The 23,266-nt window shown below is 40.3% G+C and overlaps 1 protein-coding gene across 1 annotated transcript in view; it reads left to right on the top strand.

Annotated features, from left to right (window-relative positions):
- The first annotated feature begins 6,104 nt into the window (after window positions 1–6,104).
- LOC134195608 (inositol 1,4,5-trisphosphate receptor type 1-like) overlaps window positions 6,105–23,266 on the top strand; it is a 29,312-nt gene continuing 12,150 nt past the window's right edge. The window contains exons 1-23 of the mRNA XM_062664662.1: window positions 6,105–6,120; window positions 6,178–6,261; window positions 6,318–6,464; window positions 9,280–9,375; window positions 9,446–10,009; window positions 10,089–10,247; window positions 10,321–10,493; window positions 10,560–10,679; window positions 10,731–10,853; window positions 10,910–11,005; window positions 13,790–14,168; window positions 14,238–14,358; window positions 14,421–14,517; window positions 15,173–15,226; window positions 15,287–15,426; window positions 15,491–15,539; window positions 15,597–15,762; window positions 15,817–16,017; window positions 18,212–18,244; window positions 18,300–18,407; window positions 18,463–18,594; window positions 18,647–18,787; window positions 19,010–19,207. Coding sequence (XP_062520646.1) covers window positions 6,333–6,464; window positions 9,280–9,375; window positions 9,446–10,009; window positions 10,089–10,247; window positions 10,321–10,493; window positions 10,560–10,679; window positions 10,731–10,853; window positions 10,910–11,005; window positions 13,790–14,168; window positions 14,238–14,358; window positions 14,421–14,517; window positions 15,173–15,226; window positions 15,287–15,426; window positions 15,491–15,539; window positions 15,597–15,762; window positions 15,817–16,017; window positions 18,212–18,244; window positions 18,300–18,407; window positions 18,463–18,594; window positions 18,647–18,787; window positions 19,010–19,207 — 3,282 coding nt within the window. The 5' untranslated portion in view covers window positions 6,105–6,120; window positions 6,178–6,261; window positions 6,318–6,332. The remainder of the gene's footprint in view (window positions 6,121–6,177; window positions 6,262–6,317; window positions 6,465–9,279; window positions 9,376–9,445; window positions 10,010–10,088; window positions 10,248–10,320; window positions 10,494–10,559; window positions 10,680–10,730; window positions 10,854–10,909; window positions 11,006–13,789; window positions 14,169–14,237; window positions 14,359–14,420; window positions 14,518–15,172; window positions 15,227–15,286; window positions 15,427–15,490; window positions 15,540–15,596; window positions 15,763–15,816; window positions 16,018–18,211; window positions 18,245–18,299; window positions 18,408–18,462; window positions 18,595–18,646; window positions 18,788–19,009; window positions 19,208–23,266) is intronic.

A 23,266-nucleotide genomic window follows, 5' to 3' on the forward strand; every position in this document is an offset into this window, starting at 1 on the left:
GGTATTGCTTTCTCCTGTCTTGGAATGTGGTGGCAATGATGCTGGATGTTCATCTCTCTGCCTCTGCAGACATGGAGCTTTACACAAAAGATTCCGGTTCACACGATTTTGGCGCATACTACAGTGGAGCTTGGTTTCGCAGTGACTGGTAGTCGCACCAGACGCTTGAATCAGGGAAGTCTATAGCATGGCAAGAATTGTTTGCCGTCGTCGTAGCCTGTTTAACGTGGGGTAAACATAGGTGTGGCAAGCAGGTTTTATTTTACTGTGACAACCAGAGTGTAATCGACTTATGGCAAGACAGCTCATCCCACTACCTCAATCTCTTGGCACTCATTCGTTGCTTGTTTTTTACGGTGGCAAACAATAACTGTTCTGTCCTTATTAGACATATTCTGGGCTCTTCTAACGTAATTGCTGACGCATTGTCTCGTGCACAGATGCCCAAGTTCCATGCATTGGCACCTTGGGCAGCACTACGGCCAACTCCACTGCCTGCGGAAGCTCTCACCATTGGTCTCCCGGACCAGCAGCTGCATTTTTCTAAACAAAAGCATCGCCGCCTCATCACAATGCACAGGCGTGTCATGGTATACGGAGTTCTGCAGACAGAGGAAGTGGTCACCATTTTCAGCCTCAGAGTCATCTCTTGTCGAGTTTGTCGCGTCAGCAGCTTCGTAAGTGCAGTACCAGACGCTGAAGGTATATCTGGCTGGCATCAAACTCCATCATCAACTCGCAGGCATGCCAGACCCCACGGACCTTGGTTACCTCCAAAACCTCGCCTTCCAGTCACTATCAAGATGATGGGTCAAATGAAATCAGTGCTGCGAGAACGTCTTGACCTATCAATCGACAATCGTCAGATGCACTGGTCTGCATTTGATCTCACAACTGATAGAAACGGGTATCGACTGCACATCAAGGCATCTGAAACGGACCCGTTCTGCTTGGGCGTCAACTTATTTCTTAGACGGACACACCATTCAGTCTCTGGTAAAGACGTTGAAAAACTACCTAGCCCATCCTAGAGCATCAGATCTCCACGCAAACAGGTCCTTTCTCACTCCCTTGCGTCTTACCTCTATGCTTCAGTCTTTGCTACACAAATTTGGGTAAAATGAAGTCTACTACGCAGGTCACAGCTTCTGAATTGGAGCAGCAACAACTGCAGCCGCCACTGGCCTGCCAGAGTGGCTGATCAAAACTCTCGGTCGTTGGTCTTCACACTATTACCAGCAGGCAAGTTTGCTTGCTAAGCCCACATTTCTACCAACTTTCCATTGTGGTCTGCTGACTGATATCTGTTATTTTTTCACAATGATTCACGATAGACACGGTTAATGCACATATATGTTGAATTTGATGGTCTCAGGCTGTATTCCGGCGCTCTGGTACACTTAGTCTCCTGGCTCTCTTTGGTTTAGCGTGCTATTTGGGGGAGGGGCCTTGTTCAGGCCAGTCTTGACCCAACATTACGAGTGTACAGTGCCACCAGGCATAACTGGCCATAACTTTCACGTGCCCTACAGCGGAATTCCGAGGACCTGTGGTAATGTCGCCAACACACACACACGTGTTCCTTAGCGTGAGGTCTCTTTAGTAATCTAATTATAGGCCTACAGAACATTCTAGAAAGAAGATAGAAATGCAGTGTGTTGATTGGCTGAAGAATAGGCATGGCTAATTGCTGATTGGTTGACATAATTGACTCCGCCCCAAAGATGTTTGCATGTTGGGCGTAACCGCACCAATTTGCATTACCTGTTCGTGCTGATGCGGAGCGTTTGCGTAGGAATTGAAAGCGAGAAGTATTCAAGAATCGGCAGCAGGCTCTATCTGAGTGGAAACGAAGACGGAATAGTGGCATTGCCGACAAACAGCAGGCTCCCCTTTTGAGGGACATTGAAGCATCCACTCCGTTGCTCCCTGTTTCTTCTGCTGAAGATCCTGTGAAGACTTTTACGATCCCTATGACTTCTATGGACTGCCAAGATGCGAATCCCGGCACGGACGAGAGATTCGACGAGCTGATTCGTGACTGGCTTGCTACTCTTTCTCGTCGTGATCGGATGACAAGCTCTAGATGTGAAGAATTTATTGTCCTTGTAATCTAGATTGAGTGAACTGAAGTAGTGTTACACATTATGTGAAGATTCTGTTGTAATAATTATTTTATTAGCATTAGAGGTGTATAGCAATTAGAACAACAACTTCATTGTGTCAAAACTTCGTATTGAAAGCGTCTTTTGAAAATCACCTCGATCATTTGTTGCCCCAACGTCTGAATAACATACTCGTGTACGTTCATTGCCGAGCGTTGCTGTTCAATGGACAAACACGACCATAAACAACACCCTTCCGGGGACCCTTTCAATGATTATCTGCAAAGAAGAAGCTTTATTTTAAAATCGCCTCAATGATTTTTTTAGAAAACAATATAACAAAGCTTTGGACTAAATTTCAGAGTCGTGCGTCTTTCTGACAGCAAGAAATGCGATGATATGTTCAAAATGTTGACATCACAGTTCCCCGAATGGGAGTTCCTTAGGAAGATCATTTTCAAACAAGAAATTGAATATAGAAACAGATATTTTATTTCTCCTCATTGTCTCCGAATTTCAACACAATTGCGAATTCCAAATTTGAATTACGCGTGTTTGACTTTCGGACCCAGGATGGCCAGTTATGCCTGGTGGCACTGTACCTCCGCTCAGGTTGTAACGTCAATGCGACTAACTTCGGCGCAGGCCAGTTGTTTCTTGTACGTCATTAAACAGAATGGGTACTGTGATGGTGTGTTGAGCCTCTGACGTCAACTTTACTGACCTCTTGGGCTCAAGCGGGGTGGGACAGCCTTCAATGTCAGTTTGAATGACCTGTTGGGCTTACATGGTGGTTGTAACTGGCGTTGATCCTCCCAACGTCATCCTGAGTGACCTCGGGTTCACGCCACTTGTCGGAGCTCAGCGTGTGAGCTGACCACTCTGGTTAACCCATCGTTCACAAATCCCTCACAACCTGGCATCTTGTCCCATTTAAGCCCACACTGTCTGGTGTCTACGTGGTATCGCAACTAGCAGGCATGTTGCTTACAACGTAGGAGTGTATTACGAGTGATATTAAACTATATTTTACAGATCAATTAGGCTCAACTGAGTCAACGGATAACATGTGGTCTCACTGTGAAAATCTTTAAATACGTTTCCCAACATAAAGCTGAAATTTATTAATGAATGCTAATTTATGTTTTTACAAATTGAATATTTAATTATACCAGAAACAACAGCTATTTCATTGTATTAATTAAGATAATATGCTGTTTTCTCAGACTTAGGCGAGTGAGAGTTTTGCATGGAATATCAATTTGAATAGTTCCCCTAGTGAATCTTTCAGGCGTAGATTGTGTCTTTCAACAAAGAGAGCATAGCAGTGACTGTGTTTTGTATTCTGCCTCACTAACTAGAAGCCATGGGAAATCATTTAGCGACTGGCGGTCTACTTTAGTCGTCCTGTGCTTGGAAGATGTGGTAGGAGCTTCATCAGTTGCCGCTTCAGTGTGCGAAATAACGGCCGGACATCGGACATTCACCGACCAAACGAAGCATTTGTCCAGCCACTTGTGATTTGGCCGGACATTTTGTCCGGTGGCGTAGCGTCAGGTGTGGAATTCCGTATGAGCAACCCACATCCTTGCACATCCCAATGTCATGTCAACAAACGTAGTTTCCAGAGTTCGCACACGAAACAAATGCAAACAGCCACGCGTCGTCATGTACACTGTACAGTACAGTACTGCATGCTCTACTGTACGTGTATTTTGTCAAATCCCGGATGTAGCAACTCACGTACACATGCTGGGGCTCCGAGGGTTGCGTGTGCAACAAAAATGCAGCGGACAGCCACGGGCCTTAGAGATACGTGTCCAGTACACGGTGAACGCGGCAGGATAAGAAACTCAGAGATATTTGCATGTAATGTTTTCTTTAGGGGCTGTAAGAGCCTGAAGATGAGTAGGTTGATAGCATAGCGCAAAGTCACTGAACTACATACCATGGTAGACCACAGCTAGATTGCCACCAGCGTAGCGTAGTGCATGTCCTTGGAACGATTACAGTTTCCATGTCTAGAGGTATGGCGCATATGCGGACGAAGATGACGTTTCTAAAACTCACTAGGTACAACAATTGAAGAACTGAACGGGCATGCAGAATTTTAATTAAGCGGATGGGTTTGTAGGCAGGGCGTAGTCCAGCTGTCAGAGGAATGAAAGTCTGTCAATGGTTAGTCAGATTTTTTAGTAATTTGTCAGGTGGGTTGTACTAAAGTTCATTCAAAGAATGGAGAGCCCATGGGAAAATTCCCGTATCTCGGCAAGTACGCCCCCTACGCCATTGATAAACATATCATTTGAGAGCACGTGACTAGGTGGAGTCAGATCTCTGGACAAATTAACTCTATAGATCCTGGGTTAGTAGATGCAGCATGCTTCCTAAAAGACTCCTCCCATGTATCCTCGCTTGTTCTAGCACGCTGTCTGATGTTCTGTAATAGTTTTCCACTTTCTGGATGACGTGGTTGACACACTTCTTCCATTTTGCCACCGTCACATTTTCAATGCTTTCTCTGGCCAGTTCGAATGGCAGAAAACGGTTGAACAGGACGGACCCTGATGTACTAAAGTAGATAGATAGTAGGCAGTGAGGGCTGGGTAGCAACCATTGCTCTAAATGCTCATTTATCGATTGTTAGTATTACAATCCAGGATGATAGCAATATTGTTGGTTCCGCCCTATATGTCATATCTGGTAACCACATTTTCCACGGGCTCTCCATTCTTTGAACGGTCTTTAATTGCATGCCTATGACTCTTTATCAAAGGCATGCAACATCAAAGTGTCATTGCTTCACTCTTTGAGGAGGTATTGCAAGTTCTTTACTTCCAAGCAGATGTCTATTGGACCCGGCAAGAATATATATATATATATATATATATATATATATATATATATATATATATACATATATATATATATATACATATATATATATACATATATATATATACATATATATATATATATATATATATATATATATATATATATATATATTAGTCTGTTAAATATATGTATATATGTGATTAATTGTAAGTGATAAGTAGTATTTGCCAGGATTGGAATGTTCGACCAGACATTTCTAATGTCCGGCAAATTTTAAATTGACATGACATGATGTCCCGTGATCAGTCAAAGACTATTTTGCACACTGCGCTTGTTTTCTTTCAACAATTCTAAGTATTCTTATCTTCAACAGCGTTGCTCGTGAAGAAAGACTGAAATAGTGCTCTTCGACACCGACATGATTCACTTGCATTTCATCGACATGTACCTACTTGCAAGTAAACAAAGCTGCGAAAGCATGGTAAAACAGCTGCATGGGTGGGTGTAAAGTGTTAGTGTTCCGCATAATTATATGCAACCCTCAGTCTTAGTCTATTAATTAACTAGCTTACTCTGAGATCATCAGATCTTGGCATCTGGATGATCTAAACGACCTAACAGCTTAATTGCTTAAAAGGAGAGTGTTGGATGGTGCTCCACCGTCCGGCAGTATTCACAATTTAGCACCTCCATAGTGTACGCAATAGGTTGTCATCACATGAAGAAATTGGAATGGATGTCCGTGATGAAGAAAAATGCTTCTTTTGTGTCTGTTGTGGCGTTACCGCTGGAACAAAGCTGTGAGAAAGGAGAGGAAATGTTTATTGTTTACACTATAGTTGGGTGACATGTCTGCGTCACTTCCTGTTGCAGTCCAGCAACTTCCTGTCGGACCGGGACAAAATAGAATCGATTCTATCTGTTGCATATTGTGAACCATAAATAAAAGACTGCTTTCTTTAAATCACACTCCTTTGTAATTGGTCAGTTAATGTGCTGATTTGTACAAATTTGAATAGAGTAGATTTCTTAATCATAACAAGGAACTGGTTGCAGTTTATTTGTAATGTTGCTGTAGGTGATTGTTGGTGATAAAGTTGTCCTCACTCCTGTGAATGCAGGGCAGCCACTACATGCCAGCCACCATGAGCTAGTTGATAATGTTGGAAGCAAGGAGGTGTTAACAGCAATACTGGTTAACATACTGTGTACTTACATGTTTGTACGTATCTAGGTAAATGCTGTGAATTGCAAAACATGCTGGAAAGTGTCTCTGTTTTTGGAGTTTAGTGAAGATCAAGAAGCTATACTTCGAGGGGTTTGACATTTGTTTTGAAATTTTTGGTATTTAATTGAAATGTATGTAATATGTAGGGAGATGTTGTAAGGATGTTCCATGCTGAGCAAGAGAAATTCTTGACTTGTGATGATTACAAAAAGTGTTCTGTGGTATTTCTTCGTGCATCTGGACGGGCCAAGCCAACAGATGCAACTAGCAGCAAGGCATTGTGGGAAATTGAGGTGTGGTGTTGATGTGAGACTAGCTGAGCGATATTTTCCTTGAGCAGATTAGTGTATTTATATGCTAATGAGTTTCCTATTTTAGGCAAAATTGCATTGTTATTGGGTATTTGTTGTAAGCAGCAAGTACGTATTCAATTCGTGGGTTGGTCAAACGGACACACTTGAGTGCACTAGCACATGAATGAACATATACAAAGATCTATATCATGTCTTGCTGTCATGATTTGTAACGTACCTTTAAAGCTTTGCATCTCGAATATATAGAACTGCACAGACTGAAATTGTGCATTTTCTTAAATTAAACTACATTCAAGTGATTTTTCCATGAAGTCTAGTAAACCTTTCGTTCATTGAACTACATTCAAGTAAATAATGGAGGTTTCCAGGGGAAAGGGTTGTCTTCTTGTAGGGAAACCCACTGTTTATCAGAATATGTAGAATTTAAATTTTATGCACATCGTCCCTGCCAATTTTGGTATCTTTTGGATTTGACTGTGGCCCCCTCCCCCCCACACACACAAAATGTTGACAAATGTTAAGCCCTTCACGTCTTTTGACGTCGACCTTGAGGTCAGTTGCGGAGATAGCTCCCCCTGCCTCTAGAGACAGGGCCTCCATGTGCTACGTGGAGTCTTGGGACTAGCGCTACAATCCACCTGGAGCTTGGCCAGAGTAATCCAGGGGCACTGACAATGGTGCAGCTCTGGGACTGGACACCAAGGCACACACATACCCGTCTGCTGCATGATGTTGCTGCCAAGCCAGTGGTCTTGTCTGCTCCAGTCAATGACCAGGTACTCATTTATACTCCTGAGTCGAGAGAAACAAGTGTGGGTGAGTGTTTTGCGCAAAGAAACTGCGACAGTGTTGCCTCCACCAGGATCAAACCTTCAACCCTCATCACGGAATACAGGATCCCGGATGTCATCACAAACGCTCTACCATCTGCTCCACCGTCGCTCCCCCGCACACCCGCCCTGAGAACCTTGAACCTTGAGAGCCCTCCACTGGTACGGTATGGTACACTAATGATAACGGTGTCAACAATATGGACAAACACTTTGCCATGCTTTAGAAGTTTATTCTAACTCCCTCATTACATATATGATTTTTGTTTTCAGATGGTTTTTGTCGACCTGAATGCAAAAAGTACATCCTCCCAAACTCCAGACATCCTGTCCAAACCATTTGCTTTCCTGATTGCCTGCAATAGAGAGATGCTAAATCTTTTCAGTTCTTCTATCATCAAGTTTAATTTTTTGTCAACGCTAGTACTTGTAGGTTTTCTGGTGTAAGATTTCTGTAGTTTTCAGGTGTAATATCTCCTGAGTTTCCCACCAAGATCGAAGATTTCATTTTCAATAGCCAGCCATGCAACTAGGATGTCTATTTGCGTGGCATACCTAGTTTTTGTGTGCACGTGACTCATATTATTCTGGCATTCTCACTCATGTCAAAATTCAATCACTAACTTGGTTGACAAGACCAAACAAGGTGAATTGCAATTACTAGGTCAGCTCTAACCACTTGTTACTGGGGTACACCACATGTAGGTGGCTGACCGTCGTACACACACACACACACACACACACACACACACACACACACACACACACACACACACACACACACACACACACACACATGTACGTTGTTCTGTTATTCTTATAGATTACACAAGGGAAAAGGGTGTTCACACCACTTACAGTATCTGTATAGATTAAGGGCAAGAATCTTGTTTTGTATTTTGTAACTTAGAGGTATGGCTATGACACCAACAGTTTTCCTATATATAGCAAGACCCATTGGGCGCATTTGATTTGCAGTTCTGGCAATTCTAGACTGCTGGAACTCGCTTTGGATTTAGTTCTGAAACTGTTTGAACTGATTCCAACAGTTTCGTTCAAGGAGCTGGAACTGCTAGAACTGACAGAACTGATACACCTCTTTTCTGCAAAGTTCCGGACGAGTGATTGTGCACTATTTGCAGACAATACTGGTAGTCTCATGTGCTTATCGCTCCATGTGAGGAAGACTGGTGTCCATCATAGTGTCAACAAGGGGCGCGCTCTTAGCTGAAGTCGTTCTGGTAGTTGATGGAACGGTAGCTGATGAAGCTGTAGTAGGCATTGACACTTGTTTTCGTTTAGCAGTTCTGGTTCACCAAGCAAATTTTTTGTTTGATTTAGTTCTAGTTCTGTCAGTTCCAACAGATGTGAAACACCCACATTTTCAATTTCAGAACTGCAAATCGAACGCGCCCATTAATTTTATACTTGTGTCAATGTAACTATGTGTGTTTATTTAGTTGTTTACCCAGGCAAATTACATCTGTTACTAAATACTATTTTGTTCTAGACAGATTAGCAGCAATTATTTCATATGAGTATACAAGTTTTGGTAGGAGAAGAGTCAGAGTGTGTGGTCATATATTACATGCAGTTTCTTGTGTATCCTGGTATTGCCTGGCTTTGTTTACAGTTCCATTAGACATTGCCATTTTGAACACATTGTCAACATATTGTTAGTGGTCTGGAACTTACAAATTTTAGCAGTTATAGATTCTGCAGTAGAGATTTTTGTATTACTGATGCCACAGTTATTGTCTGTATAATTGCAATAAATGCGACTTGTACAAGCTTCTAACTGCCTAAATCTTGCACTTTTGGGAAGAGCACTAATTATTTGATAATACTCAGTAGATTTTTATCGTAATTAGCAATCTTGTGCATTAGAGGTTGATAGGTATGAAGTTTAGAGACAAACTACATTGTCTGTGTTTTATGTTTGTTTTGGTTTGTATTTATTGTAGGTTGTACAAGCAGACCCTTGTCGTGGGGGTGCTGGTCGATGGAATAGTTTGTACCGCTTTAAGCACCTTGCCACTGGACGATACTTGGCAGCTGAAGTAAGAGTGGACAGTTCAATAGAGGTAAGAAAGCAGGCAATTGTGTTAACTAGTATATGTTGTTATGTAGGTGGATGAAGATGAGACCGAAGATTCTAATCGATCAAAACTAAGAGGACCAGCTGGGACTGACGCATTGCATCTTGTGTCAGTGGAACATGGTCATGACATTGCATCAATATTTGAGCTTGATCCAACTACAATAGAGGGAGAAGACCAGTTAGTTGCCAGAAACTCTTATGTGAGATTACGCCATTTGTTTACCGATACATGGGTTCACTCTACATCTATTCCAATTGACAAAGATTGTGACAAGCCAGAGAAATATAAAGTAGGAGTTGCTAGACTGAAAGAAGACAAAGAAGCTTTTGCTGTTGTTCCTGTACTTCCCTCTGAGGTTAGGGATTTGGACTTTGCCAATGATGCAAGCAGGGTGCTGAAAGAAATGGCAGAAAAAATGGAGAAGGAGGAAGTCTCCACTACAGAGAGAAAGAAGCTGACACATCTTCTTACAGAGCTCATCTTTTTTGTTGCAAAGGAAGACAATACAGGGCAGGAACCTCTAGAAGTTAAAGGTAGGGAACCTGATCGAGACAGGCAAAAGCTTCTCAGAGAACAAGATGTGTTAAGGCAGGTATGAGACTGCAGTATTAGGCAATAATTGCAATGAGCATTGTTTTGTTTAACAACTGTGCACATTAATTGTGGTGCAGGTTTTTCACATACTTGATGCATGCTTTTCTACTAACCACGGACGCCCATTATGCCGGTTGGAAGATTTGTGCCAAAAGAAAAATGCTCCACTACGGTACGTTTGTCAATTATGCTATTGTCTGATTCGTCACAGTCAGACTAGTTACAGGAAGAACCAGGTGCAGCATATTTGTTGTTTTTGCTTTGATTATGGATGTGTGAATGTGGTTATGGATTGGATATGGTATGTAGGAAGATATTGCAAAGAAGTTTCCCTTTATGCAGCGACAAATTGGTTATGATATTTTGGCAGAAGATACTATCACAGCACTTTTGAACAACAACAAGAAGTTGCTAGAGCAATATATCAAAGGAAAAGAGATAGCCACATTTATCAATTTGGTACGACAAAATAGACAGCCAAGGTTAGAGTCAGTGTGGATGCAGCATTGTGGTATTTACAGCTGCAAATAATAAGGTATGGACGATAGGTTTCTGGAGTATTTGTCGGATCTGTGTGTGTCAAATGGCCAAGCAATTGCAGTTGTGCAGGAGCTGATTTGCAATGCAGTTTTAGATTCTAGCAGTTTGGATGTCCTTATCAGAACCCAGTAAGGATATGTTTATGTGTCAAATAGGATGTTGGGAATTTGTGTTTGCAGGTTGGAAGGTGGTGAGGTGTTGCTGCAGATTCCTGGGGAAGGTGAGAGACGTTCTCTAAAAGGATTGGCTCGTGGTGCACTCCAAGATCGAGACAGGGATTATCAGACTCTACAATACTACAAGTATGGATTGGTGTTGGTGATCACATTTGTAATGTTTGCAGTTAGATATGTTATAGGGCTCAACTTGACTTGTATGCAAAGATGTGTTTAGACCGACAATACCTTGGAATTAATCATCTTAAAAGCGAGCTTACTGTACACATCGTTCTTATGTAAGTGTTTGAAAGTTAAATTGAGTGCTGGAATTGGTTTGTATCGTGACAGTTGGGACTTATTTGGGTTTTGGTATTTTAAGAGCTGCATAACTACGGTCTTTGTGTTTATACTGTTACAGTAATAATGAAGAAGCACTAAAGTGCTACCCTCTTGGCTGCTATCCAGTTGTTCTTTTGCTCATCAGTTTTGCACCAGTTATATGTAGACTATAATTGTTTTTCACTTAGCCGTTTACAGTAACTAGACGATTTGACTCCAGCCAAATCGGCTGAGCCTGGCCCATGCTAATTTGGCTCTGTGTAAACAGTGTTGGCTCGAACTAAGTGCAATTAGCTCGTGCTAATTTGAGCTAATAAACCTTAGAGCCAAGTTCGAACTAACCTAACAACGTTACATATTTTCATGTTACTGGGCAACAATACACGCAATTTTTTGCTGCTCATTCCCAAGCTGTAGTACGAGCACACGAACTCCTTTTGGTGAAAACTGGACTGATATAGAGGTTACACCATTTACAGTTCAAAATGTCACTTGCCACATCTAATTCTATTCTGTCAAATCAAGGTAGTTTGTAGTCAGATCAAATTCACAAGCCGTCAAATCAAATTTGTAGTATGTCAGATCAAGTGTGTAATCTGTGAAATCAAATTGACGTGTGTCAAGTCAAACTTGTCATACCTCAATCCAAATTAGCGAGATATCTAATCAAATGCGCAAAACGTCCCATCTAAGCTAATAGGTAAGACTTCAGTGCATGGATCACAATTAATGCTATTATACATTCAACACAAGTAGAGCTACGACGTGTATAGCAAAGCAACCTAGAGCAAAGCAACCTAGAGCAAAGCAACATTGACAATCACTAAACCCAGTGAAGTATACAACCATACAGAGCAGTGAAGCACACAATTGCGCATTAATCAAGGTCAATTTCCAATTGGCAAATTTTCCAATCCATTACACCGGGCCAGTACTTTTGGCAGTGTGTGATGCAGTCCATAACCCGATGATTACGTCTCTCTGCTAAGGTTAATAGATATGAAAATTCAGGGCTTCGACTTGTATTTTTGTGAACTTAGTGTGTAGGGATTTGACATCATCCATATTTGATTTGATTGACAACAAAATTGGTTTGACAAGTTACAAATTTTGTTTGAGTATGACAAGTTTGATTTGACACATTGTCAGTTTGATTTCACAGATTACACACTTGATCTGATGTAGAGTTTGAAACGCCCAGTTAGCTTGCATGGATAATGTAAACATGCCACCTATTATGCCAATTTGCATGGTCCAGGCTTGAGCCAATTTGGCTGAGTCAAGTGTCAGTGTAAAGCCAGTATAAGGACCTACGCGGAGTAGATAATACCGCCCATATCTATTTATGAACTCACTCACATCCTTCTATCGACCTGCCCACATTTGGCTAGTTGTTGAGTCATGGTGTTACTGTAACCCTAGCACATGCATGCCTTGTTTTGACATCAAAAAACATGGTCTGTCATCCGTTAAATTCCGTACTTTTATGAAACCTTGTCCTTCAAATATCCAACACTTTTTTAAATGCCATATTTGCAGTGTCAAAATAAACACTACTTTTGAATAACACCACACTTTATTCAATATGACTCTAGGTTTTGATTTTAATATCATATGCGCACAAGCAGGTAAGAGATCATACTAATTGTTGTAATTTAGCCAAACTTGCATCTATTTATCTGCAACCACCTTGTCATTAGCTTTCTAATGGTGTAGATTTCATCTTTTGCTATGTGTTTATGTGTTTGGGATATCTGGTTCCTTGAACAGACTTTCGCTTTCGTTGTTCTTTCTACTAGTACAGTACTATCCATCATTAAAATGGCATGGCCATTTTTTGGTTGGATAAATGTCTGAGGTCTGACTGTTTTCCTCTTTGCAAATGCTTTCAAATGGACATTTGGATGCTTTTTAGCAGAGAATACGACAAAGAGACATCAGCATAGCACTGATTTTATGGATAGTAAATACTAGTGTATTCATGTGAGCACAAGAATTAACGTCCAATTGCATCTACATCATGTCGACTATGATGACATTTTCAGCTATCTGATTATGCTTTTGTCAACTTGTTTACTCATAATTACTAGTTATAGTATGGGCATGTTGAGGATATCATTGTTATCCCCAGGGGAGTGGCAGCTAAATCAAGGCAATTAGCTGTCACTCACCCAAGGCGGAATAACAATATCTGAGATTCGGCCATACTGTAAGTGATTTGTATCATGCAAGGGCGTTGGTTGGTATGAATTACCGTGTATTTTGAGCTGTGAGTACATAGATCTTACTTCGTACTTGTTTGTCAGTAACCATTCTGTAACTAATTAGACAGAGTCTTAACTGCATTGGCACTTTAGTAGCTCATTGAAGACATCAAATCATCTGCCCGTTATTGGAACCAGCTGTGTTGTGCTGTTGATCATAGCAAGGATAGGGTATAGGCGTTGCCCTTGACGGCGGTAGAGTATCAGCGTACAAACGATTTGTACCCGCCGTATCGACCAATCAGGGCTGGCATTATTACTTTGTAGTCATGGGAAGAGTGCTGTGCTTATTGTCATCTTATGGTGTACATATTGTATGAATGATGATTGGGAGGGCTAGGAAGGAGGTGTAACAAAGATTGTTACCTGAGGCCCAGATATCCGGGCTAAGGGTATAGTAGTCGTTAGTTCTGTAATAGATTCATTTTGGTAAGAGGTGTACATATAATTTGAGTATATTTAAGAATGTGTATGCAGGTGCATGGGTGATGGAGATCTTCCATGTGATCTTCGTGCATCATTTTGTCGCATCATGCTTCATCTGCACGTCAATTGTGATCCACAGGAGACTGTACAACCTGTAGAATTAGCTCGGCTGTGGGAGGACATTCCTGATAATTTGACCATTGTTGACTACATGGCATGGAAACGAGATGATAGCACTCACTGTAGAGAAGAGAGGAAGAACAGAGATGTTCCAGCAAGTGATGAATTTGAGTCAATACCAGCATATGCATTTCTCAACAACCGCTCTGAGCTGTCGAAAACAAAGCAGTTTGTTGACTCATATCTCTATAAATTGCAGGATGATCAACTGGCATTTTCAGATAGGGAACGAAACAAACTGACATATGAGGTACTTTTGCAATATAAAGTGTTGTTTCATTGACCATTTGAGACCTGTATGGTTTTTACTTGTTTGTAGGTGGTCCTTTTGGCAAAAAATCTAGTTTACTTCGGATTTTATGGCTTTAATGACTTACTGCAACTCACAAGGAAACTTTTGAATATTCTTGATTTTGCAGACAATGAGGTGCCATGCTCAGGTGACTGGTGAATCAATTAGTTTAATTTATCGTACTTGTACCATTGCTGTGGGTACTTTTAGATCATCAGTCAAGACATAGACTTTCTGTAGTTGGAAGAGCAGTGGCATCAATGCGATTGACAACTGAATCATGGGTAGAGCAGGACAGTAGGACGATGTGAGTTACTTCTAACTAACTTTGTAATTAATGATTTATCAAATAAACTTTTTTAATTTAAGTTTAGTAGCACATTTGAATAGAATAGTAGTAGTGTGTCTAGGAGCTCTAAATGTGTAGTCATTCGTGTGTAGTTGACTACTGCCAATCAATAGTATTGATGTATTTATAAGGTTCCTGAATGGCATGTTTGAACATGTCTGAATGTGTTAAAATCTGCACTATTTTTGATTAGTAGCAATATTCACATGTAACAGGTTGTTTAATGTTAACGCAGCTTTGTTGATGCTTGGGAAGTCAGAGTTGATTGAAATCAGAACTATACTTGCAAAAGCATCAACAACGCTGCGTTAACATTTAAGGTATTAAACTGAAAACAGATAATTTGTATGATTATTAAGTAACTGTATGTGGCTTTCATGACTTGTAAGATGTAAGTAATAGGTGAATTATATAGAGATATTGTACATTTGTGAAAGATTCAAGTGCAGCATATCATCTATAGCTAATGCTCACAAATTCTAGTATATGTTTGTAACTTTGTATTCTGTGACATATGACAACCTGGTTCAGTTTTCCATCTCTCTATTTGAGTTATACATGTGTAGCATAGTTTGTTGTCTGTATTATTAAAAGTTGGTTGTTATTATTGCAGGTTGACTAATGTTGTTGAAGCTGCCACAAACACGTTCATTCGAGGAGAGAGAAAGTGACTTCAATATTTACACTTGTTTAACCAGTTTTAGTTTGAAGCTTGTTGCGTGATTAGTGCCGATCGTGATAAAGTTGTCATGGAAATCAAAATGAAGATGATTGAGATTTTCCAATTTATTTTTGATGTCCAGCTGGATTATAGAATTTCAACTTTGCTTGTTATCTTCAAACGGAAGTTTAGCAGCAAGGGAAATGGTACAACAACTAGGTCTATTGATGTGATGTAATTGGATTAACTTATTTTATGTGGTTTGGTCAGCTATGGATTTGAATGAAATGTCTCAAGATGCAGAAGCAGTGTTTACTGGGTTTGCTTAATGCTTCTGAAAGTGATTGCATTATGTGTATAATGAGATGTATTCTAGTTGTAACTCAGAAGTAGCTGATCTTGATGGTCGTGGTGGTCGTAAGATTGTACGGGTCCTTCTTAGTCTCTGCATGCACAATCACACAGAACTTGTGAATGGTGCATTGAAGCTACTGTTTCGTCAGTTCAGACAAAGAGATGATCTTGTGCAATCATTTAGACAAGTATTTGACGGACCTTGTACTGTAATGCAATGAAGTGGCAGTCCTGTTTTTTAGGTTCAACTGCTTGTTTCTAAGGAAGATGTTGAAAATTATCGTCAAATTCGCCACGATTTAGATGAGTTACGGGGACTAGTGGAGAAGTCTGAGCTGTGGTTGGTAAAGACTACATCTCAGGAAGCAACAAATGTGAAGACGCCGAAGACTCCAGCGCAGCTTCGGAGACGAGGCAGTATTGCATCTCATGCAGGAGATATTGTGAGTGTGATGGTTAGTTTTTTATGTTGTACAGCTGCTACGTGTAGTGTCATAATTTAATGCAGGTTTAGTTAGTGGGATTCGTAATCTAAGCTAACAAAAGCTAGAAATTGCTGAAATACATATGAATCTTGTAAAGTTGGTGTAGAATTGTCGTGAGTTTTGAAATGTTGGACAAAAGCTGCAACCTGAGTGGTCAACTGAGTGAAGTTGTTTTCTTCGTGTTTTCAGACTCAACTACTTGCCTTGACCATTATTAGAACTCGTCAGATATTGCAGAGAAGTGGGCTCTACGACTTTGTGCGGCGGCATGTTGAGAGTAATTTATGACATGAGCTTGGTGGTTGCAAAGCTTTAGCTGCTATATGCAGTTGAAATTTTGGCAGTAGCTGTGTTTTTGGGTTGCTACTTGAGACTTTAACTAGAAAAGGCATGACAGTACATTTCTGTATCTTTAAGGGTTATTTGTTTTGCCTTTGCCATGAAGGTGTACCATTGGTTTGGTTTATTTTTTGTTTAATAAACGCCATAACTCTGAGTGGTAATGCTGAAGTATGTTTATGAAATTTTCATTAGAGGTGGCTTTTGGCCAAACCTAGAAGTCATCAAATTCTGGAGGTGATGCAATCCTGGAAGTTGCGTTCTCTTTTAATTGAGGATCAACTTTGCATAAAACTTCTTGATGATGCAATCAGAGGCACTCTCCTTTTTTTACCCATATGCCAATTGCATTCTTATAAAAATAGAACATGTTACTGTCTCTCAGAATGTTTCAAGAGGTGAAAGTTTTTTTGCGTATTAGAACTAGACCTCTGTACCTGTTTTTGTGGTGTACTGGATCTTTGCCAAATGTGGCACACTCATTTTCTACATGGAGCAATATGGAGTAAATCAGTCATTTATTGTTTCTCATCAGGAGAATTGAGAAAGAAATTTTGCGTTATCTGGGATGTCCAATAGAGGACTACATAAGTACAGGAACCTTTTACATAGGAGTCAGGTACAGGGATTGTTTATTATTGTGGCAGGGGTACAGTATGTGCTCTCTGAGTGGTTTTGCTATAATTGTTTTGGAAGAAATGTATTGTCTTTTTCGTATGTTGACGTTTGTTAATTGTGATGAAGTTTGTCAATACAAGACCAGTACTATACTTTTTGAAGTATCTCTCACCCCATAGTTCATTAGCTTCGTTAGAAAACGATGAAATGGTGGCTAGATGATGTAACACATTAAGGTGCTAATTATGAGTGTTTGATCAACTACATGTATAACAACACTAGGTGCAACTTTTGGATCAACTACTGTATAGCAGCACAAGGTGCACACAAGGTACAACTTATGATCTTATGTTCCTACATCGTGTAGGTTAGTTTGATGAAGTTTCATCTAGACGTCTGTAATTGTCTGGAAGGTTGGTCTTGTCATCGTTTGACATTGCTGTAACTCTACTACTTCTACTATTACTACTGTAGTATGCAGAAAGTTTGCAACTTGCTCTTCTTTGTCGATAAGTGCTGCATTTTAATTCAGGCATCTCATAGCGACACCTTCCTTCAGGAAGTCCAGTACTCTTCAACCTGTGTAAAAAATTCTTTTTATTGTAACTTGTCTCTTACGTGGACTCACATCCTCATACCTTTCAGTCTATTGTAGGTGGAGTATGTTTGAAATGTTACATAAACTAAGGTCTGTGATGTGAGCAACTCAGCAGGCAATATATAGGACGGCTTCTACTGAACACCACACAGAAAAGTTTTTGTGTACTAAGCGAAACAAACGGAAATGTAAACAGGATGTTTGGCAAAACCCAGTCGAACATAGGAGAAATCATTTTGTTGTTTGTGTGCACTATCATCATGTGACCATGAAACCTTAATCACTTTCATGGTCTCTGTCAAACCAAGTTTAACAAGAATAGTTTAGGCTTGAATGATAAGTGCACACAGTTCATTTGTTGAAGTGGTTAATTATCATTAAACCAGTAGTAAACCAGTTTAGATGCTAGTGAAAACACACTCTGAAGGATCAGTCTTATTTTGAGAGCATAGAATTTTGATGGGCAGTATCATTGATTTTGTGAAGTACAATTGTGGCATTTTGTCTATTAATGGTGGCATTTTTGGAGCAGCTTGTGAGAAGTAGACAACTGTTTCATCTGTATGTGTCTTGATATGAGTTGCATTTGTTTTTCAGGTACGAGGTAGTCAAGTAGTGCAAGATGGTCAGGTATGTATACTTCAATTAATAGTACAGCTACACTTTAAATCAACTTTGTTTCAAGCTGCCTCCTCTCAGAAGTCGGTTAAACAGTGAGACGAAATTTGATTCTGAGTTACAGACAGCCAAACAGCATGCTACAGCTGCCAAGAATTACAATTCTATTTCTAATGTACTGCTATGATTGCTGTTTTGACACGTAGTGTTAAAGCTGTTCTTTTGGTTAGATTCTGGGTCGTTTGACTCGACTTTGTGTGCAAAGTCCTAAGGGAAAATCAAGACTCCACGAACAACGTTTGTTGCGAAACATGGGAGCTCACACTGTGGTGTTGGATTTGTTACAAGTTCCATATGACAAAGTGGTTATTTTGTCTATTATTTGATTGCATCTTGCATATTTCAATTTTATAGTCTGAGGACCATCAAATGAGGAAGGTGATGGTGGATGCTCATGAATTTTTGCAGCATTTCTGTTTTGGTTACAAGCCTAATCAAGCTCTGTTGTATAAACATTTGGACTTGTTCATGAACTCTACGTCTATTGGAGACACAGTAAGATGTGCAACAGCTTCGTTTACGAATGATTATATTGGAGTTGTTACCTTTTCTATATTGTCTGGTGTTGTTAATGCATTTACTACTGTCTGTTTGGTTTGTGTTGCTAGTGTATAACTGTTTTTATTGGGCTTTCTATTTGTGTCTTTAAACTGTGTTAACTTTTTCATTTTGTGTGCTGTTTATGGTGTAGACTAATGGGTTCTTTTGTTCTTCTAGTTGCTACACGCGGAGACAGTTCGGCACATCTTTCAAGACAATGCTGATCTTTGTCAAAAAGTGACAGATAGTGTGGTGCAGCATTTTGTTCATGCCATACAGAAGGAGCGACATGTCAAATTTCTCTACTTTTTACAAACAGTAGTGAAAGCAGAGGAAACACATCTTCGGAGGATACAGGACATGGTTATGCAAGAGGTAAGCATTAGTTTAATTGGTAATGGGAATGAGAGTTGTATTTTGACAGGAGCTAGAATGCCAGTGTTTGCCATACTTTAATTGTAACATTTCTAGTTTCCAAGTGCATAAGAATTGAATTTAGAGTTGCTGCTTTCCCTCTGATGAAAACTAACTGCTTGTTGAAGAAGTGGCTTGAACTTGCAATTTGATTGTTATAATCATCAACATTTAGGACAGTCAGTTGACACCATTTGTGAACTTGCTGCTTGTGAATTTGTCTTAAAAACATAGATATTATGGCTTTTGATTCTTTCTTGTTTGAATACTTAACTAGATTGGATCAAGCTGTGGAACTAGATGATAAGCCTCATTGTTGATTAAATCCATGTCATAACATTTTTAGAGGCCTGTGCTTGGCTGATCTACTTCCGTGAATGCACAATACGGAAGATCTTATTAGAGAAAAGCTGATCCGACATTTCGGAAGTTCCATCACTGAACTATATTTCTTTTCTGTTTTGTTGGCAATTAGACTGGCAAGATGTTTGTAGAAGGTGGAAGTTTCAGAGCCCATGCCACCGGTAGAGGAAAAACCAACGGAGTGAAGCTGCCATGTTCCACTTCCAGTACTCGCTGCGCATATTCACGTTTTTTCCACATTCATGGATGTTGAATGCTGATCTCAAAGAGCCTTGGCTATTGGAGCGAGTGTTTGGGTAAAATACCCTTACATCAAAAAATGCACGGTCTCCTTTTGTCCAGACTCCTCTCGCTGAAAGATCAAGTCTAGCCTCATCAGACATGTGCGCTGTTTTCTTCTAAAACTTTTCTCCAGTCAGAGGTTGTAACATCGGTTCTTTCGCTACATCATGACACACTTCAGTCAAAAGATTGGCAGTTATATCCCTAATTTCATTGTGCCTTAGCGTCGGAAAACCACCTTTAGAACATACCATTGCATGGTCAACGTAGTAGTAGCAGTAGCAGTAGCAGTAGCAGTAGCAGTAACAGTAGCAGTAGTATATAGATGGCTGCTCTTTGAGTAAAACCATATCTCTTTTGTTCAAGTTTGAGTCAGTTCCTCAACTTCATATGTTTCGATTAGTCCCAGACGATTATTAACACGTGTTTTGTTATCAAAATCTTCGTTGTCTGTCATTTGCTGTTCATGCTTCAATTCCAATGGGCAAATTTGAAATCTCGCTCTCTGCTCTTAGCCTTTGACAAGATTTTTAGCTCTGACTAAATGCTGCCTATGTAATAGCAGTGGCCGCTGCAAGTCTTGTCGCTGCTCTAAACAAGGTAAGAGGTGTACAAACTGCAACCCACTTCATCACGACCGTTCCCTGAATTGGAAGGTGCCAGTTGATAGCAATGATCAAGATCTCTCGACGTCAGCGTCTGCTTCTACTTTGACTATAGTATTTGCTTCTACCAGCGATTCTCGTTCACGTCTAGCCAATTCAACTGATTCAAAGCACCGTCTAACATACGCTCAAGTATGCAGTATGTCTCTATCCTTTACACCATCATGAATTACCTCATCATGTCCAACATTATCATTGGCCAATACTGTTTATCCACCTAAAAATAAATTGCAACTGAATTCAAAAACGTTGTGTTCAACAAGTTCTAGATTTCACCTCCAATAAAGCTGCTACTACACATACCACTGGCTCTTGAGTCTGAGAATGTCACTCAAGAAATGTCTTAAGTTGTTTCCATCATACCGTGATTGTCACCAAGCAAACTTTACTTGGGGATCTATCTCTGCTAGTGAATTTCAACCTTTGATTGAGTCTGCTTATGCTGAAGTTGTTCATTGGTGCCGCAACTTATTCCAAGTTCCCTCCGGGTCTATCGGAAACAAATTTGTGTTGGAACTTGCAAAACTGTGTCAAGCCTTTGCAGATGCTGCATCTCTTGAGTCTGTTGCCATCACCGCAGCTATGGTAATGCCACCTCTTTCAAGCTGTCTTGCTTGTCATTTAGACTCTTGGTGCGAAGGTAACATCATCGAACTCCTGAGGAAGCTTGTACAATTCAAACTCAATTAAAGTGCAATACAGGAAAGCGTCATTCTATGGTCAAAGACGATGTTGCTAGACGATTTGCTAATCTCATTCCAATGGCTACGTATCTGCAGCTGATCGTCGTCTTGTTGATGAGAATAACCATGACCAACTCTCTGATACCAACAAGCAAACAGTACGTCAAGTTCTCAAAGACAAACATCCAACTTCATCCCCTATTCATTCAGAAGCCGTTGCAGATTCTAACTTTCAATCTCCTTCAGTTCATCTCGTTTTATTTGAATCTATTGATGGAGATTTTATTCGACACATGGCTTTGAAATCATAAGGCGGTGCTGGTCTGTCGGGTCTAACAGCTTCTGATTGGAAACGTTTGTGTTCATCGTTCAAGAGTTTTCTAAAGATCTCTGTAATGCCTTAGCCGCTTTGACACATTGCTTATGCACTGAATTTGTAGATCCCAGCAGTATAGCTGCATTCTTCGCTTGTCGTCTCATACCGCTAAAAAATCCTGGGGTTCGTCCCATAGGAGTATGTGAGGCAGTACGCAGAATTATTGGAAAGGTTGTTATATCTACACTTCAATCTGAGATCCAATCAGTTGCAGGAGTCATGCAACTCTGTGCTGGGCAAAAGGCTGGATGTGAGGCTGCTATTCACTCCATGCGTTCCATCTTTGCAAACCCTGACACAGATGGTGTTTTACTAGTTGATGCAACCAATGCGTTCAACAGCTTAAACCATCAGGTTGCTCTCACAAATATTTCCATTCTGTGTCCAGCTATGCACCCAATTCTAGTTAATGCTTATCGAAGACCTTCTTACTTATTCATGGGAGGAGAAACTGTATTGTCTCAAGAAGGTACCACACATGACGATCCGCTAGCAATGGCAATGCATGCCCTTGCTACTGTGCCATTGATTGACAAAGTCAAAACAAATGGTCTCCGTCAAGTATGGTACGCGGATGACGCTGCTGGTGGCGGAAAGCTGGCATCACTCAGGCAGTGGTGGAATAATCTGAGTTCTCTTGGACGTAAATTTGTTATTTACCCAACGGCTGTAAATCTTGGCTTATAGTCAGACCTGAAAGATTCGAAGAAGCAAAAAAGGAATTTCTTGGCACGAATGTAAGCATCACTACAAGAGGGAAAAATTATCTTGGTGCTCCACTAGGAAATCACAAATTTTGTTGTGACTTTTTGCAAGCCAAGATCAAGGAGTGGACAATTCAAATTGAAAAGCTTTCTTCATTTGCTCAGTCACAGCCACATGCTGCACACAGTGCATTTGCACATGGTATTGTTGGAGGATGGACCTATACGGTTAGAACGAATGACCATCTTTCTGAAGTCATGGAGAAAACGTAATAAAATCAGAATTGATTCCTGCTCTGACTGGTTGTTCAGCTTCTTCAAATATAGAAAGAAATATGCGTTCTCTTCCTCCTAAACTTGGCAGTCTGGGAATTATCAATCCTACTTCTTTATGTCAAGAGTTTACCAACTCACAAATGATAACAGCTTCTTTGTCAAGACTCATTCTTCAACTAGACACAGATTTGAAAAATGTTCAAAAAGAACAAAATCGCCTGTTGTCAGTTGTACATCAGCAAAAGAAATCAACTACTCTAATTTCGTAAATGTTTGGCATACATTTAATTTCGGCAATTTCGGCAAAGGGTCTGCCATGCCCAAATTAAATGTCCACCCAAATTTAATGCCCATTCAAATGTTGGATCAGTTTCTTCTGAAACATTCAAAACAAACATTACTAGTACTATTAGTATATGTACTGTAAGCACATTCATATGTTTGCCAAAAATCTGGGCAACTGTCAGCACTTTGACCAAACAGATAAAATTGTGAAATTACTACTGCATTACAACCTCTTGCACTTTCTCTAGAAAGCGAACATCAACTCCTCGCTATTATCTATATATGCCTCCTTAGAGACGATTGCACAGAAAGCGAATTGCAGGTGCAATCCCAGTCGAAACTGCAATGAGAGCACCTTTCTGGCCGTGCGAGTGACTGTCAAAGAT

The sequence above is a fragment of the Corticium candelabrum genome, chromosome 20, assembly GCF_963422355.1.
Source record: "Corticium candelabrum chromosome 20, ooCorCand1.1, whole genome shotgun sequence".
Classification (NCBI taxonomy): domain Eukaryota; kingdom Metazoa; phylum Porifera; class Homoscleromorpha; order Homosclerophorida; family Plakinidae; genus Corticium; species Corticium candelabrum.